At 35.5% G+C, this 15,208-nt stretch overlaps 1 protein-coding gene across 1 annotated transcript in view; it reads right to left on the bottom strand.

Annotated features, from left to right (window-relative positions):
* Positions 1 to 15,208, bottom strand: part of SRBD1 (S1 RNA binding domain 1) — a 123,517-nt gene that overhangs the window by 88,381 nt on the left and 19,928 nt on the right. The window contains exons 12-16 of the mRNA XM_053939647.1: positions 14,727 to 14,830; positions 9,745 to 9,852; positions 4,313 to 4,470; positions 3,060 to 3,150; positions 1,936 to 2,043 (exon numbers count right to left, since the gene is read on the bottom strand). Coding sequence (XP_053795622.1) covers positions 1,936 to 2,043; positions 3,060 to 3,150; positions 4,313 to 4,470; positions 9,745 to 9,852; positions 14,727 to 14,830 — 569 coding nt within the window. The remainder of the gene's footprint in view (positions 1 to 1,935; positions 2,044 to 3,059; positions 3,151 to 4,312; positions 4,471 to 9,744; positions 9,853 to 14,726; positions 14,831 to 15,208) is intronic.

The raw sequence follows: 15,208 nt of genomic DNA on the forward strand, positions 1-15,208 counted from the left end.
TGGATAAAGCAATGAAATGGACATGAAGCTAGTTTATCAGAAAGGGATATATGGGAACCCTGATCCTTACAGAAAAAAAACTCAGTACAGACTGACAAAATGTGAAGAGAGACAAGCACTGCAAATGCAGCCTGTCTGTAAACTCACACACAAATTCACACACAGCAGTATACAAAGTTCAAGAGCCCCAGATGTCACCTACAGCATGAGGTACAAAGAAAAAAAAAATCACTTTGCTTTAATGTGAACTACCTAATGGTCTGCATACAAATTCTGAAGTATGGACTAGCTCTTTGCAATATGAGCCCAACACAAGAAAACCATTAACAACATAAATATATAGAGAAAAATATTTCTGATTATGTTAATTTTCAGGATATTATGTCATGTTAAATAACTGCAGTTGTAGATTTTTGCTACAAATATCAGTTTTGGAGAAAGTGAAAGGTTAAAAAATCATCAGTCACTACTAGAGAAAGCAACAAACTTGCTAACCTGACTTCTGCCATGCAGCATTTATACTAATTCAAATTACACAACAGCTTTTATCAGTTCTAAGAATTGGTAACTGAAGTACTACTTTGAAAATTTTGTCATCTTGAATTATAAACGGGGAGAAAATATTCAATCAGAAGAGGTAAACAGTGAGAAAAACAACAATCACAGTATTATATAAATATTTTTCCTATGTAAATTAGTATATGGTCAATAAATAAAGAAAACTACTCTTTCAGATGAAACATTTATTGTTATAATAATGGATATTTAAGCTATATTAAGTGAACAATAGTGAAATTAAGCATTTGCCAAAATCCACACAGTATGACGTGTTTTGCACTCTCTACAGTTGTAAAACATTCACTGTTTTGGCATTGGACTCAGTAAAGAGGATGCCTAATTTTTCAGAAGCTTGAATAGCCTCATCCCTTTGCAAACAAATACAATTAGAAAACTTTTACTACATCTCCTGGATTAAAAGAGTGATTTAAGAATGGAATCTTGCACAAATTTACTTGGGAAGCTTAGAAAAGAAGAACAAGTGCAATCACACCATAAGTCAGTAGAAATAACACATTTTGTTAAACATATCTGTAAGGCCACTTCCTAATTTATGAAAAAAGGCATTTTAAAATGTATAGAATAGTTTGAACAGCAAAAGGCCATAACCTTCTTAAAAATATAGAAAACCTATTTCAGTATGCTAAGACGGTGAAAACTAAATATTGATGTTAAATGTCAGCACAAAAGATAATCCAAGGTAAATCACAAAAAATGTCTTAGAAAAAAATAAAGGTGGGAATTAGAAAAAAGAGAAGAGTTCTGCATGATAGAAAAGAAAGTGATATAACAGTTTCCATACAAACCCACAGAAGAATACTTTAGTACAAATTCAACAAACCAATGGATAAAATTTGAAGTCTGAAAAAGATAAATATATTCACTACTGTCCACTTGGTATTAACAGAAATCATTTAATTATTAATTAATAACTAAATAAATAATTAATTGAATATTAATTATTTCCAGAAAATTTAATTCCCATAGGATTACCAAGCATTCCATACTGCAGACAACAGAAGCTTTATCACGTGCAGTTAAACCTCATTTATCAATAAATAAATACACAAGCCAAACGGGTCCTTAGTAGTTAGTGTTGCTATTCTTGCATACTTCGTTACAATGACAATAGCAAGAGAGTGAACCTCAGGAAGAAAAAATAAAATGCTTCAGTGAGTCTCTCTTAGTGACTCAGGATAACTACTGTCATGCTTCAAAGAGCTACAGCTAGTTTTCTTTGGCTAGAACATTGGGTCAAGCTTGACTCAAATACGGACAAGGCAGCTCAAAGAAATACTTCCAAAATTACATCTAAAACCACCTGTTAGGTTAAAATATGCTGAACAAATGAATAATAGCCCAGCAAAGGGATCTTACCAGTAAACAACATCCAGCGGTGCAAAGTATTTCTTCATAATTAAGTCAGCAAAGTAAGCTTCTGTTTCTCTGCAGGCCGTGCCATTGCCAATCACAACAGTGCTGCAGCTTTGTGTGGGTTAAAAAACCAAACTATTATTCTCAAATATTCTTTTATACCTTTTCATGCATAGTATTCAATCCACCAAAGTGATCAATACATCTGATTTTAGATAACATAAGGCCCAGATGTAATGAGAAAACATTCCTAGAAGCATCTTTAACAGGTTTTCAATGAGACAGTTCATGAGATCAGTCAAAAATTTTCACTTATTTGTAATGGGACTGTACAGTGGCAATGTAAGCAGAAAATCCAAAAATTATACTTCATATGAATAAATGGAATGTTGTTTCTAAGTCCTCAAACACTTTCACCTCGTATTTCCCTCATCTGGTATGAGTCATGAAAAAGAGCAGAAGCCAAAGCAATCAGCATCTTAATTCCTTAATGGGAATATCATAGTTTTCAACCTCTGACTCCCCACACCATAGCCAGTCGGCCACCAAATCACCTTGTTTAAAGCCAATCTAATGCTTATAGACAAACTGGACTGTATGCTGTGGTAATTCAGCAGCTGACTCAGTAGATCAGATGTCTGTCCACAGACAGTTGGACACAACCTTCTAATCATGCTGCCCCTGCTTGTAATTCCATCTGGAAAGCTACCTTTGCAGGATTTCCTTTGCTTGACAAACTCTACCAAACCCTAATGTGGTTTTTGGAACAGGGAAAGACTGATGAGTGATTTGGGGGTTGTGGGGGCTAGGAAGAGGAAGGATAAACTTATTTCTTAGCTGAATGCTAATTTCTATTCCCAAAAATAAATGGATTAACAGTTTTATGGGGATACATTCATAGCACGCAGCCTTACTCATAGCCATGGCTTGATCTGATGTGCTTCTAACATATGTACTGCAAAAGCACAAACACAAAAGAAAAACCAAGCTCTGAACTAGACTAAAGAAAATAAACCTCCAGTTAAATCAGTAAAATTCTTATTGCACTCAAAATGAAGTAATTCTATAGTGAAGATTTTCATTTTGTTTGGTAAGAAAGAGCAATAAATGGAAGTTTCTTTACATACTTGTACTGTAGCAGAAGCCTTTTTATCTTCTCAGCTTCACGAAATCCTTGACCAGAATGCAAGTAAACTACATCAGTATGGAGTATCTGACCTAGAACAAAAGGCAAAGCCATTTGATTAAATCCACAAAGGTCCAAAGGCTATATCCTACAGAACTACTGAAGTTCATTTGATGATTCACAAAGAAAGCTTCTTAATCAGTCATCTTTCCCTTTGATCTTTATATCCATTTAGAAGAAATGTATGGTTGGCATAGGACAAGAATGTTTTGGCAAAAGAAAACAAGTTAATACATTTTGTGGCTCCCTGCAGACATATTCACCTAACAAGTACTGAACATCTAAACCTATTAGCAAATATAACGTATTATATCACAGAGAAAAAGAGCAATTTACTATAAAATATTTGTTCTAGTGTAGTACAATTTAGAAATCCAGTAACAAGTGATGAAAATTAGAAAATCTAAGGATATGCAGTACATGAGTTCTAGAATTCCAATGCTAGGTCTTGTCATCATCCCATCTATCACATTTGGAAAGAACTGTATAAACCAGTACTGATAGCTAATGGTGCAATGAAAGCTCAATCATTTACCCAACCTTTATTGCCTTCTAAAGAACACACCTTTCTTTACATTCTCCTGGGGTGGATATTCTCAAGAAAAAAGCAACAACAAAATAAAAGGAAAACAAATAGTTTTCACCTAAAGAGGTGTGTATCCCCTGAATAGGATGAAGTGGAAAGGCTCTGTTCTATATGTGAATTAAGAAGTCTTGCAAAAACAATGCAAAACTGGCTTCTGACTTCTTACATTAAACAGACACACTACTAAACAAAAAGGGCTGAAAAAGTGTCCAGATGTCCAAGACACTAGCCATGAAAAAAGCCATATTATAGAAAGTATTTAAATTCAAATTCTTTGTTAAACAATAAAAATGCCAGGTGTTCTCTTTGCTGACTACTGAGGGGTACAATCATTTCAATCAGTATTCAGGAAGGCAGAAGGCATTTTAAATTCTATTTAAGAGAGCAGTAATAACACCAAAGAAGTCACTGGAAACCAGGTGCCAGAAATTTAACCTTAAGCTAGCTGATGAAAGGAATTTATACAACAGGATGTGTGGAAAGCACTAAAAGCTTTACAAAAAAAAAAAAAAAAGAATTTGATAAAAAAGTAGGTTTTGAAACTGTCTTTACTCTAAATAAAAATACTTTTATCAGTCCTTCCAAAAATGTTTGGAATTGAAACTTACTGGTTGGTGAAATAATTGCCAATTTGCAGCCATGTTTGTAGCCAGGATCTACTCCCATCAAAGCACGGCCCCTCACAGGGCTGGTCAGAAGCAGCTGACGGAGATTTCTCCCAAACATCATCACAGACTCTTTCTCTGCATCAGATGTCAACTTGGATCTTAGAAGAATAGAAATAAAAGAAAATTATCCCAAATATTTCTTTCAATTAACTTTCAAATACACTTATTAGTTGTACCAAAGTTGTAAGGCTTTTTCCAATCATCCATCATCTTGAATTAAATGTTACAATTCAAATCAAGTTGTTGACACCTTTTTCAAAAGAATCAGCTATATATCATCTCATTCTTGTTCTAACAAAGTCAGTCAATATAAAAAGTACAAGAGAAACACTTGTAAGAACATACACCCACCAACTACCATTCACACATCAACTCATACTTTTGAGCAAAGAACAGCTTCCTTTAAAAGCTGATACTAAATGTAAAGAAAAGTGGATTTGAAGGAGGCATGGATCAAATTCATCATAATTTCACAGTTCTAGAGAAAAATCATAATCCAGCAAAAAAAGGATGGTGGTTTACACTGAGAGGTACCAGAGAGAAACTGGAAGGGTCCCTCCAATTAATTTTTAAGACACCATGAGTCCTGAGGCATTTAATTTTGTCTTTGGATTGCTTCATTTAACACAATGTGTGAAGACTTGAGCTTTTTCTAGGAGGGTATTCTGATGCCGCAGAACAAACTGCAAAGCTGCTGGGACCACAATGTTCCCTTTCTTTTCCAAGTTATGCTCTTCAACAGAAAGAAGTGAGGTAGTCCTTAAGGATTGACTTAGATGACTTGAAGCACAAACACTTACTGCAGAGTATCACAAGAAACAAATTAGTCTTGTTGAGTTAAGATGTAAAAGATTCACAATATCTTTCTGGTCAGATGTGGCCAGCAAGACAATGACTGACAAGGACAAGTATTTTCATCATAGTATGGCACTTAAAAAAAATAAACTGAAAGAGTAGTGGGTACAAAAATATTCATCACCTCTCTGATTTCTTTTTCTTTTGCAGGTACTCATTATCACTTGTCTATGCATTACATTGCCAGTAACTCAAATACTTAGGGAGTCAAAAGCCAGTGCCTTTATTCTCCTTTTCTTTTTACCTAGCACTGAAAAAAATCTACTATCTTGGTTTATTTCTACAGAATGGAAAAAAACTGCATTACAGTTTACTAACCCTATCAGAATGGAATAGGTAAAATTACTCAAGTTGTTTAGGTCAATCAATGCACTGCACAAGTACACTACAAATAGTTCAAAGAGAACCCTCATAAGGGCTATTTGACATGATGGAATATGAAGCTGGTTTTGGTTGTGGAAGAACTCAAAAGCCTGACTTGAATTTGCCCAGGATCCAACCAGTCAACCAGCTCAGCCCTGTCTCATCCCACAGTGGCACAGAAAGAACTAATAAATCCTCACTGTCTCTCATTTGTAAAGTAGTCCAGAGAGAGGTCTAGATCCTCTATCACACATTACTGATGGAACATTTCCTAGGGAAACGCGCAACAGCAAAAGGCTCCCTTTTTCCCATGTATTCTTTGTTTCTGTATCAGGTAGATAAGATTATCACAGACACAATTCAAAGAGAGATGGTACAGGGCATACATGCATTACAAGGCTCCTTAGCAGTTCAAATGTGCCCTCAGCAAAGAGCAGACATTCTATATCACCACCAAATGTGTGAATGGCTGCACCAGTTCAGCTAAGTTGTCCGTCTATTCCAGTATTCTGCCCCCAAGTCTGTCTCCAAGCAGTTGCCTAAGCAGCTGATGGAGCAGCACCAGCATCTGTCCCATAATCTTGTCCTAGCCTACAACTGCTTCCAGAGTATTTCCTGGGCTTGGCATGACTTGTCTCTTTACTAGCTCATAATAGAGCTCTTGCTCAACTATCCAACCTCCTCCTGAAGACAGATAAATTTCTTTCATCCACAGAGTCTGTTGGCGGTGAGTTTTGCAGGTCCATCGCAAACTGTGTAAATAGCTGCCACCTTTTGGTTGGAAACTGATTCTTTTTATTATGCTCCCCTAAGCCTTACAATGGAGGGGAGTAAAAATTTATCCCTAGAAACCTTGTACCACTCTCCACACATCATTTATCTCTAAGTCCTTCTTTTTCCAAGTTAAAGTCATAGTGTAGCCTTTTTTTTTTCTTTCCAGAGAAATTATTTAATTCCTCATTCCACTGGGCCTTTTCCAGTCCCAGTGAATTGTTTTCCTACTTCCTACCCCCCCTCCTCATGTGAGTGGACCAAAATGGACAACAATATTCCAAATTTAGGCCAAATAAGTCAATGATTCTTTTTCTTTACTCCTTAACTAAATAATTTCATCTTCTGAGCACTTAACACTCATGTGGAGCTACCTTCCCCAGTGCCAAAGCCCCTCTCCTGTGGCAGGACAGCTCAGAGCTAACACCTTTACTTATGAAAAGATAAGTATACTTCCCCTTGAAAGTATAAATTTACACTTATTTTCCACTGCATTTCAGTTGCCATTCCATTTCTCAATCATTTAGTCTTACAGCATCCTTCTCCCATTTTCCCTTCTCTAAATAAATTTAAAAAAAAAATAATCTAAACCACAGAACAAGCTGCTTCTAGGGGGAGTCCAGAGACAGAAAAATTAGATGCCACTTATGAGAGACCAGAGAAAACAAAAGCAAATACCTCAGCCTCAGAGAAGTATGGATCTGCTGTATACACACATAACAGAGAATCAACCAGTCACCCATGCATGCAAATGAAGATTAAAAGTGGCTTGTAGACAAGGGAATGGAATGCCCTTGGACCAAAGGCTTTGCACAAAGACAGGCCAAGTTCCATCTTTCCACCTATCCCAAGGATACAGGGTCCCAGTTGCCCACAAGGCCAAGTCCTCCCACACTGCAAATTCCTGTCAGTCCATCTAAGAAGTCCATCTAAAATTCTACATTCCCAATTACGGTCTGAGATGCAATCACTTCTGTGGAAAAATATCTGCAAACTAGCTTCAGGTGTGAAACAAGATATACAGAGAAATGTTTGTGTCCCTGAAGACAGAGGCAAGAAAGCACTCTCTGCAAGAAAGCATGGAAAATAATGAAAGGATTATCCATTAAAAAATATGCCCATGCCACATCAGTTGCATAAAACCCTGATGGAATCATTCCATGTAGTACTGCAACAAGATAAAATGTATTTGAAAGAGCCAAAAGCAACAGTGGACATTATTATACCAGATACAAGAAATGATATCTGACAGAATGGAAGAAAGGAAATTAAACAATAAATAAGGTAATCATCTTGCTGGCAAGTTTCATTCTTCTTCTGATCACTAGAAACACCAGCAATTTCAATACATTCTTGGAAACTTTCTGTTCCAACATTTAATGATAATAAAAAGAAAAAAGAACAGCAGGAGGTGGGTTGGAAATATTAATGCTAAAAGGAGGTATTGAATACTTTAGCAGCCCTTTGCAAGAGTCAGAAAAAAACAGGTCCTGGTGTGTCCGGAAAGAAAATAGGAGGAGGATAAGGGTTAAGTGGTCAGGGACCAGAATAATGACAGGTGCTTTCAGTTCCTCTCTATAGGAGAGGTTTCAGATTTTCCTATTCAAACTTCACCGATCATGCAACATCATCATAAAGAGTAAAACCTAAGCAGACATCCCCTCAGGCACCAGCAGCAAACTTCATATTCTTCTCATTGATTACTTGTGTGCTACACCTAATAAGTAGTAGGGAAGGAAGCTTTTTTTTTTTCCTTTTTGATTAACAGAACAGAAAACCTTCAGTAACCTATTGCTCCAGCAGTCCTCAAAGCGTTACACACAACACAGACTACTACAGTCCTGTGGTACAAACCACTGAATAAAAACACAATAAAAAAGCCTTGAAGCACTTCTATGTCAGGTTGCTTAGTTCTTTTAAAACCAAACCCCACTAAAAAGTATTTTTTATTTATTTTAAAAGAGTTTGATTGTAGAGACAGCTAGGAATGACAACTATTTTCACTCCCATGTGACAGAAGTCAATAATTGAACTCTCCACCATGAGATGTTCTCCATTTTGACCACAATAGACACAGCATCTCCCCTACAGTAGCTACATGTATTGCGGTCACAAAATAGTAAGTGAACTCAGTATTTTTAGAAATCTGTGAAATTCTAAGTCACAAAAAACCAGGCTCACTAATCAAAAGAGGTGAAGCAATCTTGCTTGCAAAGCAATAAGCAAACACAACAGACTGTAGTGAAGAAGCTCAAAAGCCACCAAAAATACATGCTGTTAAAATCTTGAGCTGATGGTTCTTTCAGAGAGGTAGAACTGATCATTCTTGCAATGATGTTCATGAAAAGGTGTCAGGAAAACAACTCCAAACTCAAAAACACACCCAGGAAAGTACAGAAGAAACATTTCACAATGTGGTTGCTGATTTTAGGTACTAGACAGCATGTCATTTTGATACAAGTCGTTTCAACATTTCTGGTCCAAGAAATAGGGTCTCTGATAAATTTCATTTTGAACTATCTCAAAAAAAGCTTTAGCATTTAGGTCACGTATCAGATGACCTTGCTAGAATGAAGCATGCTATGTTTTGAGGAGCTTCTCTGGTATTGAAGAATCACACCATAAGTACTGTCAGCTATTAGAAGATAACACACTTAATCGACATATTCAATAATTTCCACTAGGTAAACTCTTACACTACACCACAATATACCCTATTTAATTCATGCTAATTTGATAGTAAATTTTAAATTTTCTGTAAATTTGGAACAATATTACAGATCTTAAGAAGTGACATGATATCCAATGACATCATTACTACAGTATCACCATGAAGAAGTTTACTGACTTCTCTAAAGACATCACAATATGCACATAATAGGATCAGACTAACAGTATGACTAATTAGTTTGCCACAAAATGAACACCAGGGGTGCTTCCAGCCCTAACAATACTTGACTGAGTTCTATTTCACAGGTAAAAAAGAGTGAGTCAGAACAGTGCCACTGACAGTACTATTGCTGTGACATGAAGAGAGGTTTGAAAAATTCAGTGACATCATGGTTTATGCTATTACAAGAAAAAGATACAACTATCATGATAATATAGCTCTAAATTGTACTTTATTAGATAAATGTACGAGTATCTAGCATGTAAACTTTCTTCACAGAAAGATCAATTCTCTACTGTAGCCTAAATTGGATAGGGTCAGAAATTAAATCTATAGAACCAAGACTACATAGTTAATTTCTTCTGTAAGCACAGAGGATTAGAAACATGCTGATATTTTCAAATAGATAAATATAATAGTCTAACAAAGCATTGGGGAGGGAATTGCTAAAAAAAATCACTAATATGAAAGTAAAGATTTATTCCAGGCTTACCTGAATTCCCTACAGAGAAGAGGATATATAAGGCGTTTATATGCATCCTCTACAGAACTCCGTAGTAGCCTCATAAATTCTGGTTTTAAAAATTGTTTTGGTCTCCATCTGCAAAAGATTGAAAGAAAAATAAAGAAAAAATATCTTAAGAACACATGCAAACAGCTAAATAAAAAAGGAAACTTCCAGAAAGGCTTCTACATTGTTAAATCCTATAAACTGCAGAATTACTGCAATAATTAGGCAACTAAATCATGAGTCAAATATAAAAGGAATGAGAAGTTGATCATAGTTCTAATACCACACACTGGACAGGCTTATCTTTTCTTGTCTTAGGTATTAGAACACAATTATGGTTTATGTTTTAAAGACAACATAAGAAAAAACATTCTCCACTTTGAGAAGTCAAAGCTTATTATAACTGAACAAAGAACTTGGTTCTATATTACCTTTAGGGTTGCATTGTTTGCTATTCCTCAATACATTAGAAAAATGACTAAACATCTTCTGTGATTGTCAGTGCAGAATTACTGAAAAAAGACAACTATGCACAGATGGAGATTAAGGAGCTAAACTAATGCCAATAAATGAAACCCAACTCAAATTTCATTTGGAATGCATTGAGTATCTCTATTCAACTTCTAAATGAATTCCTACTAATTTTGCAGCAGTTCTTAAACCACAAAAGCCAAAAAAAACCTTACAAATTGTTTCTCTATTTTCCTGCTACTTATATATTTGAAGTGTAAATAACAATATAGGGAAAGGGAAAATTAAATAAACAATACCAAACAAAACCAACACTGTTTTCCAACTTTTTCTAAGCCAAACTCTTTGAAGTCTGGAACTCTTTTCTAGGGAGACTTGCACAGTAACTATATAACTATAACAACAAGTACTTCCAATTTTGCTATAAAATACACCTCACTCTCAAAGCTTCCTAGATATTTAATCCATTCATCTTTTTGTTGAGGGCAAAGTTCCATGAAGGAGGGTGTGGGGTGATGTGGGTTGGTTCTGTGTCTATGTGTGAGTCCTCGAACAAGCAGAACTGACTCATTGAGATTCTCCACCCTGTGAGAATAGATTGAGGTAAAGGAGAAGCAACCAGATATATTATATTCAAACAGAAACAAATACTATTGACATTTTCTACTAAAGTCCACCTGTTTTTTATTACTTTAAAAAATATTGATAAAACCCAGTTTTCTTCACTTATTGTGTTATTTAACATGTCGGGGTTCCAAACTGTAATGGGAGATACCCATATATATTAAAAAAAAACTCATGCAAGTTTTCTAAGTTTTTTGTTTGGATGGCTTGGTTTTTTTTTAATGAAACATGCTGCAATGTTTTGACAATAGAATTATAGTCATAATGTGTCCAGCTGCAGCAAAAACAGAATTAATTTTACTTTTGATCTTGTTTGCTTGCAGCCACTCATAAATACTGAGAATTCCAAATTGCTCCTACCCAGACAGCTTTTCAGTTGTCTAAGGGGATCGCAACTTCCTGAAACAGCTTTTGTAAGTGTCTGTGCATATAATAGTTGAGAAATATGTGATTGAGTCAACCCTGCATTGAGCAGACAGACACAGGAGCAGAATTAAGTTCACCACTCATTTTTACAACATTCAGGGTTATAATTCAGTGCTTAGCCACATGACCTCATCACTTTGCTAACAGTTTTTGCAAATAGCTCTATCATACTTATTTGTAACTAGAGACTCTTTCCATACCTATATAAAACTGGGAAAGGCTTTAAATCCCCTTATTGCCATCACATTCTATAAACATTAAGGTTTTACAGGTGCAAGTATGACTACCCCAGAAAACATCCTCAGCACAAATAAGAATGAATTTGGAATCCTGGCAGCTGTTTCCCCCTCTCTTCCATCCATTAAAGCCACTTAAACTTTTTCTCTGTAAATAGGTTATCACAACAGATATTTTTATTACCCGACTACAGATAAGTAAAAATTTAGGTAACATTCTGTTAGGAGTTGCTACAAATGAGAAAACATTCAAACAGCAAGTTTGATCATAGCAAATACTGTAGTTCAATAATTTCAATACTTCTTGAGAGAAGAGAAAAATCCATTTGTTGCAAAAAGCAAAGCAAAATCATGTGTGTATATTTTTAAAGATCATCACAGCCTAGTTAAGCTTCCCTCTAAGAACAGATTTTTCTTGATTATTTAATCAAGATCTAGCTTTTGCAGCCACATTTTTAAAAAGCTCCAGACAAATAGTATCATCTTAATCTGATCATCAGCTCTCCATGTCCTAGTGCTCCCAACAGGGACCACAACAAACATAAATGGCTTAGACTACTGAGACACCAGAGAGTGGAACTACACATAAACAGAATTAACAGAGCCCACGTTAAGAACCACCAGTACTGATTAATAACTGTTCCAGGAAGACCCCAGCTAGGGTTTTAGACCTGAAGGACAAACAGCAGAGCTTTGTGTTCCTCCAAAACATTAAATAAAACATGTACCAAGTTAGTAACCACAGACAAAGCAAGCCTTTAAGGCCTGTACCATGGACTTTACACAGGATCTGAGAAATTTGAAACTGAAAAGAAAAATCATCAAACATCAAATTTCATTTTCAAGGCTGCAATTCCATTTGGGAACAACTCCATGCTATTTCTACACTCAAAGCCAGCTAAGCAGCCCCTCTCTGGCTCTCTAACTGATCATTTTTCTCTGTTCAATTTCACAATAAAGTCTTTGGGACCAGTAGAGTTCTAGTGTTAATGGAAGTAGGTTCACTGTCAAATCACAGAGATGCCATTTTCTGGGGAAAAATACAGTCCATAGGGCCTGGTATATGGATATTCCTGAGTTTTCTACACAAACCCAAATTGCAAGGAAACAGGTGCTTATACAGGCTAATAACCATTCTGAACTTGCAAAAAAATGTACAATATTCTTAGACAGCATCTACACAGAGCTCAATGCAATAAGGAATTCTAGTCTTCCAAACTTACTTTCTACTGCAGGAGCACTTCATGCTAAAAAATTTGTCTCAGAAGAACACAAGAAGGTCAGAATATTTGCTACTAATCCACTAGGCAGTAGGTGATACTGTTTTCTGGCTAAAATACTGGCCAAATTCTGTAGCAAGCTTGCATTTCTGGTTCTGCAACTGATTGTGTGTGTGATCTCTAGCAAATTAGTTAACACCTTTGCAAAGTCTTGAAACCATTGACTCAAAGTTATTAACCTTCTGCTTTAACCAGCAAATCAGTGCAATGAAAATAATGCAAATTCCACCCCTGGACAACCATTTCAAAGCTTGCAGGGCAGATAACACATATACTATTTGTCAGGTTGATAACACAGTTGTCAATCTAAGGAGGAAGATCAGAATCTGTCCTCAATGTTAATGAACAAAGATGTACTAAAACTATTCCTTCAGAAGTTTTATAATGGTGGGAAAGTGTCCTTGAAGAGTAAAAAGCCATAAGCATAAAGGCTTTATGAGTGCTAAGTATTAATATGTATTCACTTCCAAGGTCAATATTCTTCTTATCACAGGATGACTCACAAAAGGATAACCAACCAAAAATATCCCAATTAACATCCCACTTTTATTTGTGTAGCAGTGACAAGCTGTTCCATTATCTGTGGTCCACAGTGCTTCCAAATTCTGTCATAGATGCAGTAAAAGCAAAACTGACAGCTATGTTCTGCTTACAGAATATAAATCTTGAGGGGAGGACAAATTCTGCTACAGGTACTAAAAGTAGAAAGAAATAGGTGTGTTTATGACTCCTGATACTTTCCTGGAAACAAAAAACATTACTTAGCATAGTATGATCTAAGAGTAACAGTATCTGGCCAAAAAAATATTTTAATACTTTCAGAGCCTTATATCCTCCTTTTCAGAGGGAAACAGCCCTATTAATTTTCTACAGTGAAAAGGAACACTTTTACCACATCCATTTCTTGGACTTGTTGTGAAAAAGAAACACATGCTAAAGCAGTATCACTGTATTCAGTTTTCCACATTAAAAGGTGCATTTCTTCCTATTTTTCTTTCCTCCTTTTGGTTATTCATTTTTAAGATGCAAAGGAAGGAGTTTCTAAGACACCACCAGAACAATGCCCAATATCTTAAACTATCAAGAAAGTAATTTTTTGTACATGCAGGGAAGATGCATTGTTTGGATCACAATATTCTCCAACAGAGGACATCAAGGTCCAGTTTGCAAAAAAAAAAAAAAAAACCTAACAGATATTGCAAAAAGCCCATATAGTTAACCTGAACTTTTGCAAAAGACCTTGAAAATTACGCAACATTAAACATCTCACTACAGGCTTAAAAATCCCAGACAACTTATATGAACAAATCAGTAAGAAATGAAAGAATCTGGTTTTTACAGTCCAGTTTCCTAACTTAAACAGAGATCAAAATGCAAGAGACGGTTCACACAATATGTGAGAGTTATGCATTGAAAGCAGTTACATTTATGTTTGTCTGTTAAATCCATTAAGTTCTTTTTAAACATGAAATTCCTTACATTTGTGAAACTTGAAGTTATGTACTTCACAGACCTAAAATCTGATATAGCCCAATTTAATCATTGCAATTTTTCAAAGTTTTGGAGTATGCTCTGTTGGATTCTACCAAGTCCTTTCAGTAAAAGCTACTGGATGTGATGCATACTACAATTTGAAAATATATTCACATTTCACCAGCCTTTGTATATGTTTTAAAAAATTTTAAAAAAAATTGCTTGAAGAAGAGTGCCAGAACTTGCAAATAAAGCCCAAGGCATGATCTTTTCAGCATAATGCTATTGCAATTGGAAATAAAGAATAAGAATTATCCACTTGCTAATTTCATCTAATCTAATAAATATTTGTTTAATTTGTTCTCTTAATGCAACAAGACATATGAGATACACTTCAGTATGCAGCTGCCTATAGAAAAAAGAGGTTTCTCTAAGAATATGTATCCATGCAGACCTTTCATTGACACACCACCAACAGAATTCATTCTTCACCCCGTCAGGAATGTTGACCTTCACTGTCAGGATCTTCAGATTTTCCCCTCGGTTAATGGCCAGAATCTAAGTGCAAACATAAATGGCAGAGACAGATGACACACAAAATATCCAAAAGATAAACTTATCAACATTTGTGTACGCACTTGCTTGACATTCTGTAGCAAATCAGGATGGTGGTACAGTAAATCAGTTCACAAAGTACTAGCATGTACAGATAACATCCACAATTTAAACACAGATTAAATTATGCCGTAGCATAACATTTTTCCTGAAGTGTGCAATCTTAGGATCCAGCTTAATCTTAAGCACACTTATAATGCAAGACAGCATGAATTTTGGTGGTGAAATAACCTTATTTAATTACCCAAATTAAAACTCAATAAATTAATCTAAGAGTGATTCCAATCAGAACTAGACATCACAAATGGAAAAAGTTATTTC

This window comes from Vidua chalybeata, chromosome 3 (assembly GCF_026979565.1).
Source record: "Vidua chalybeata isolate OUT-0048 chromosome 3, bVidCha1 merged haplotype, whole genome shotgun sequence".
NCBI classification, from domain to species: domain Eukaryota; kingdom Metazoa; phylum Chordata; class Aves; order Passeriformes; family Viduidae; genus Vidua; species Vidua chalybeata.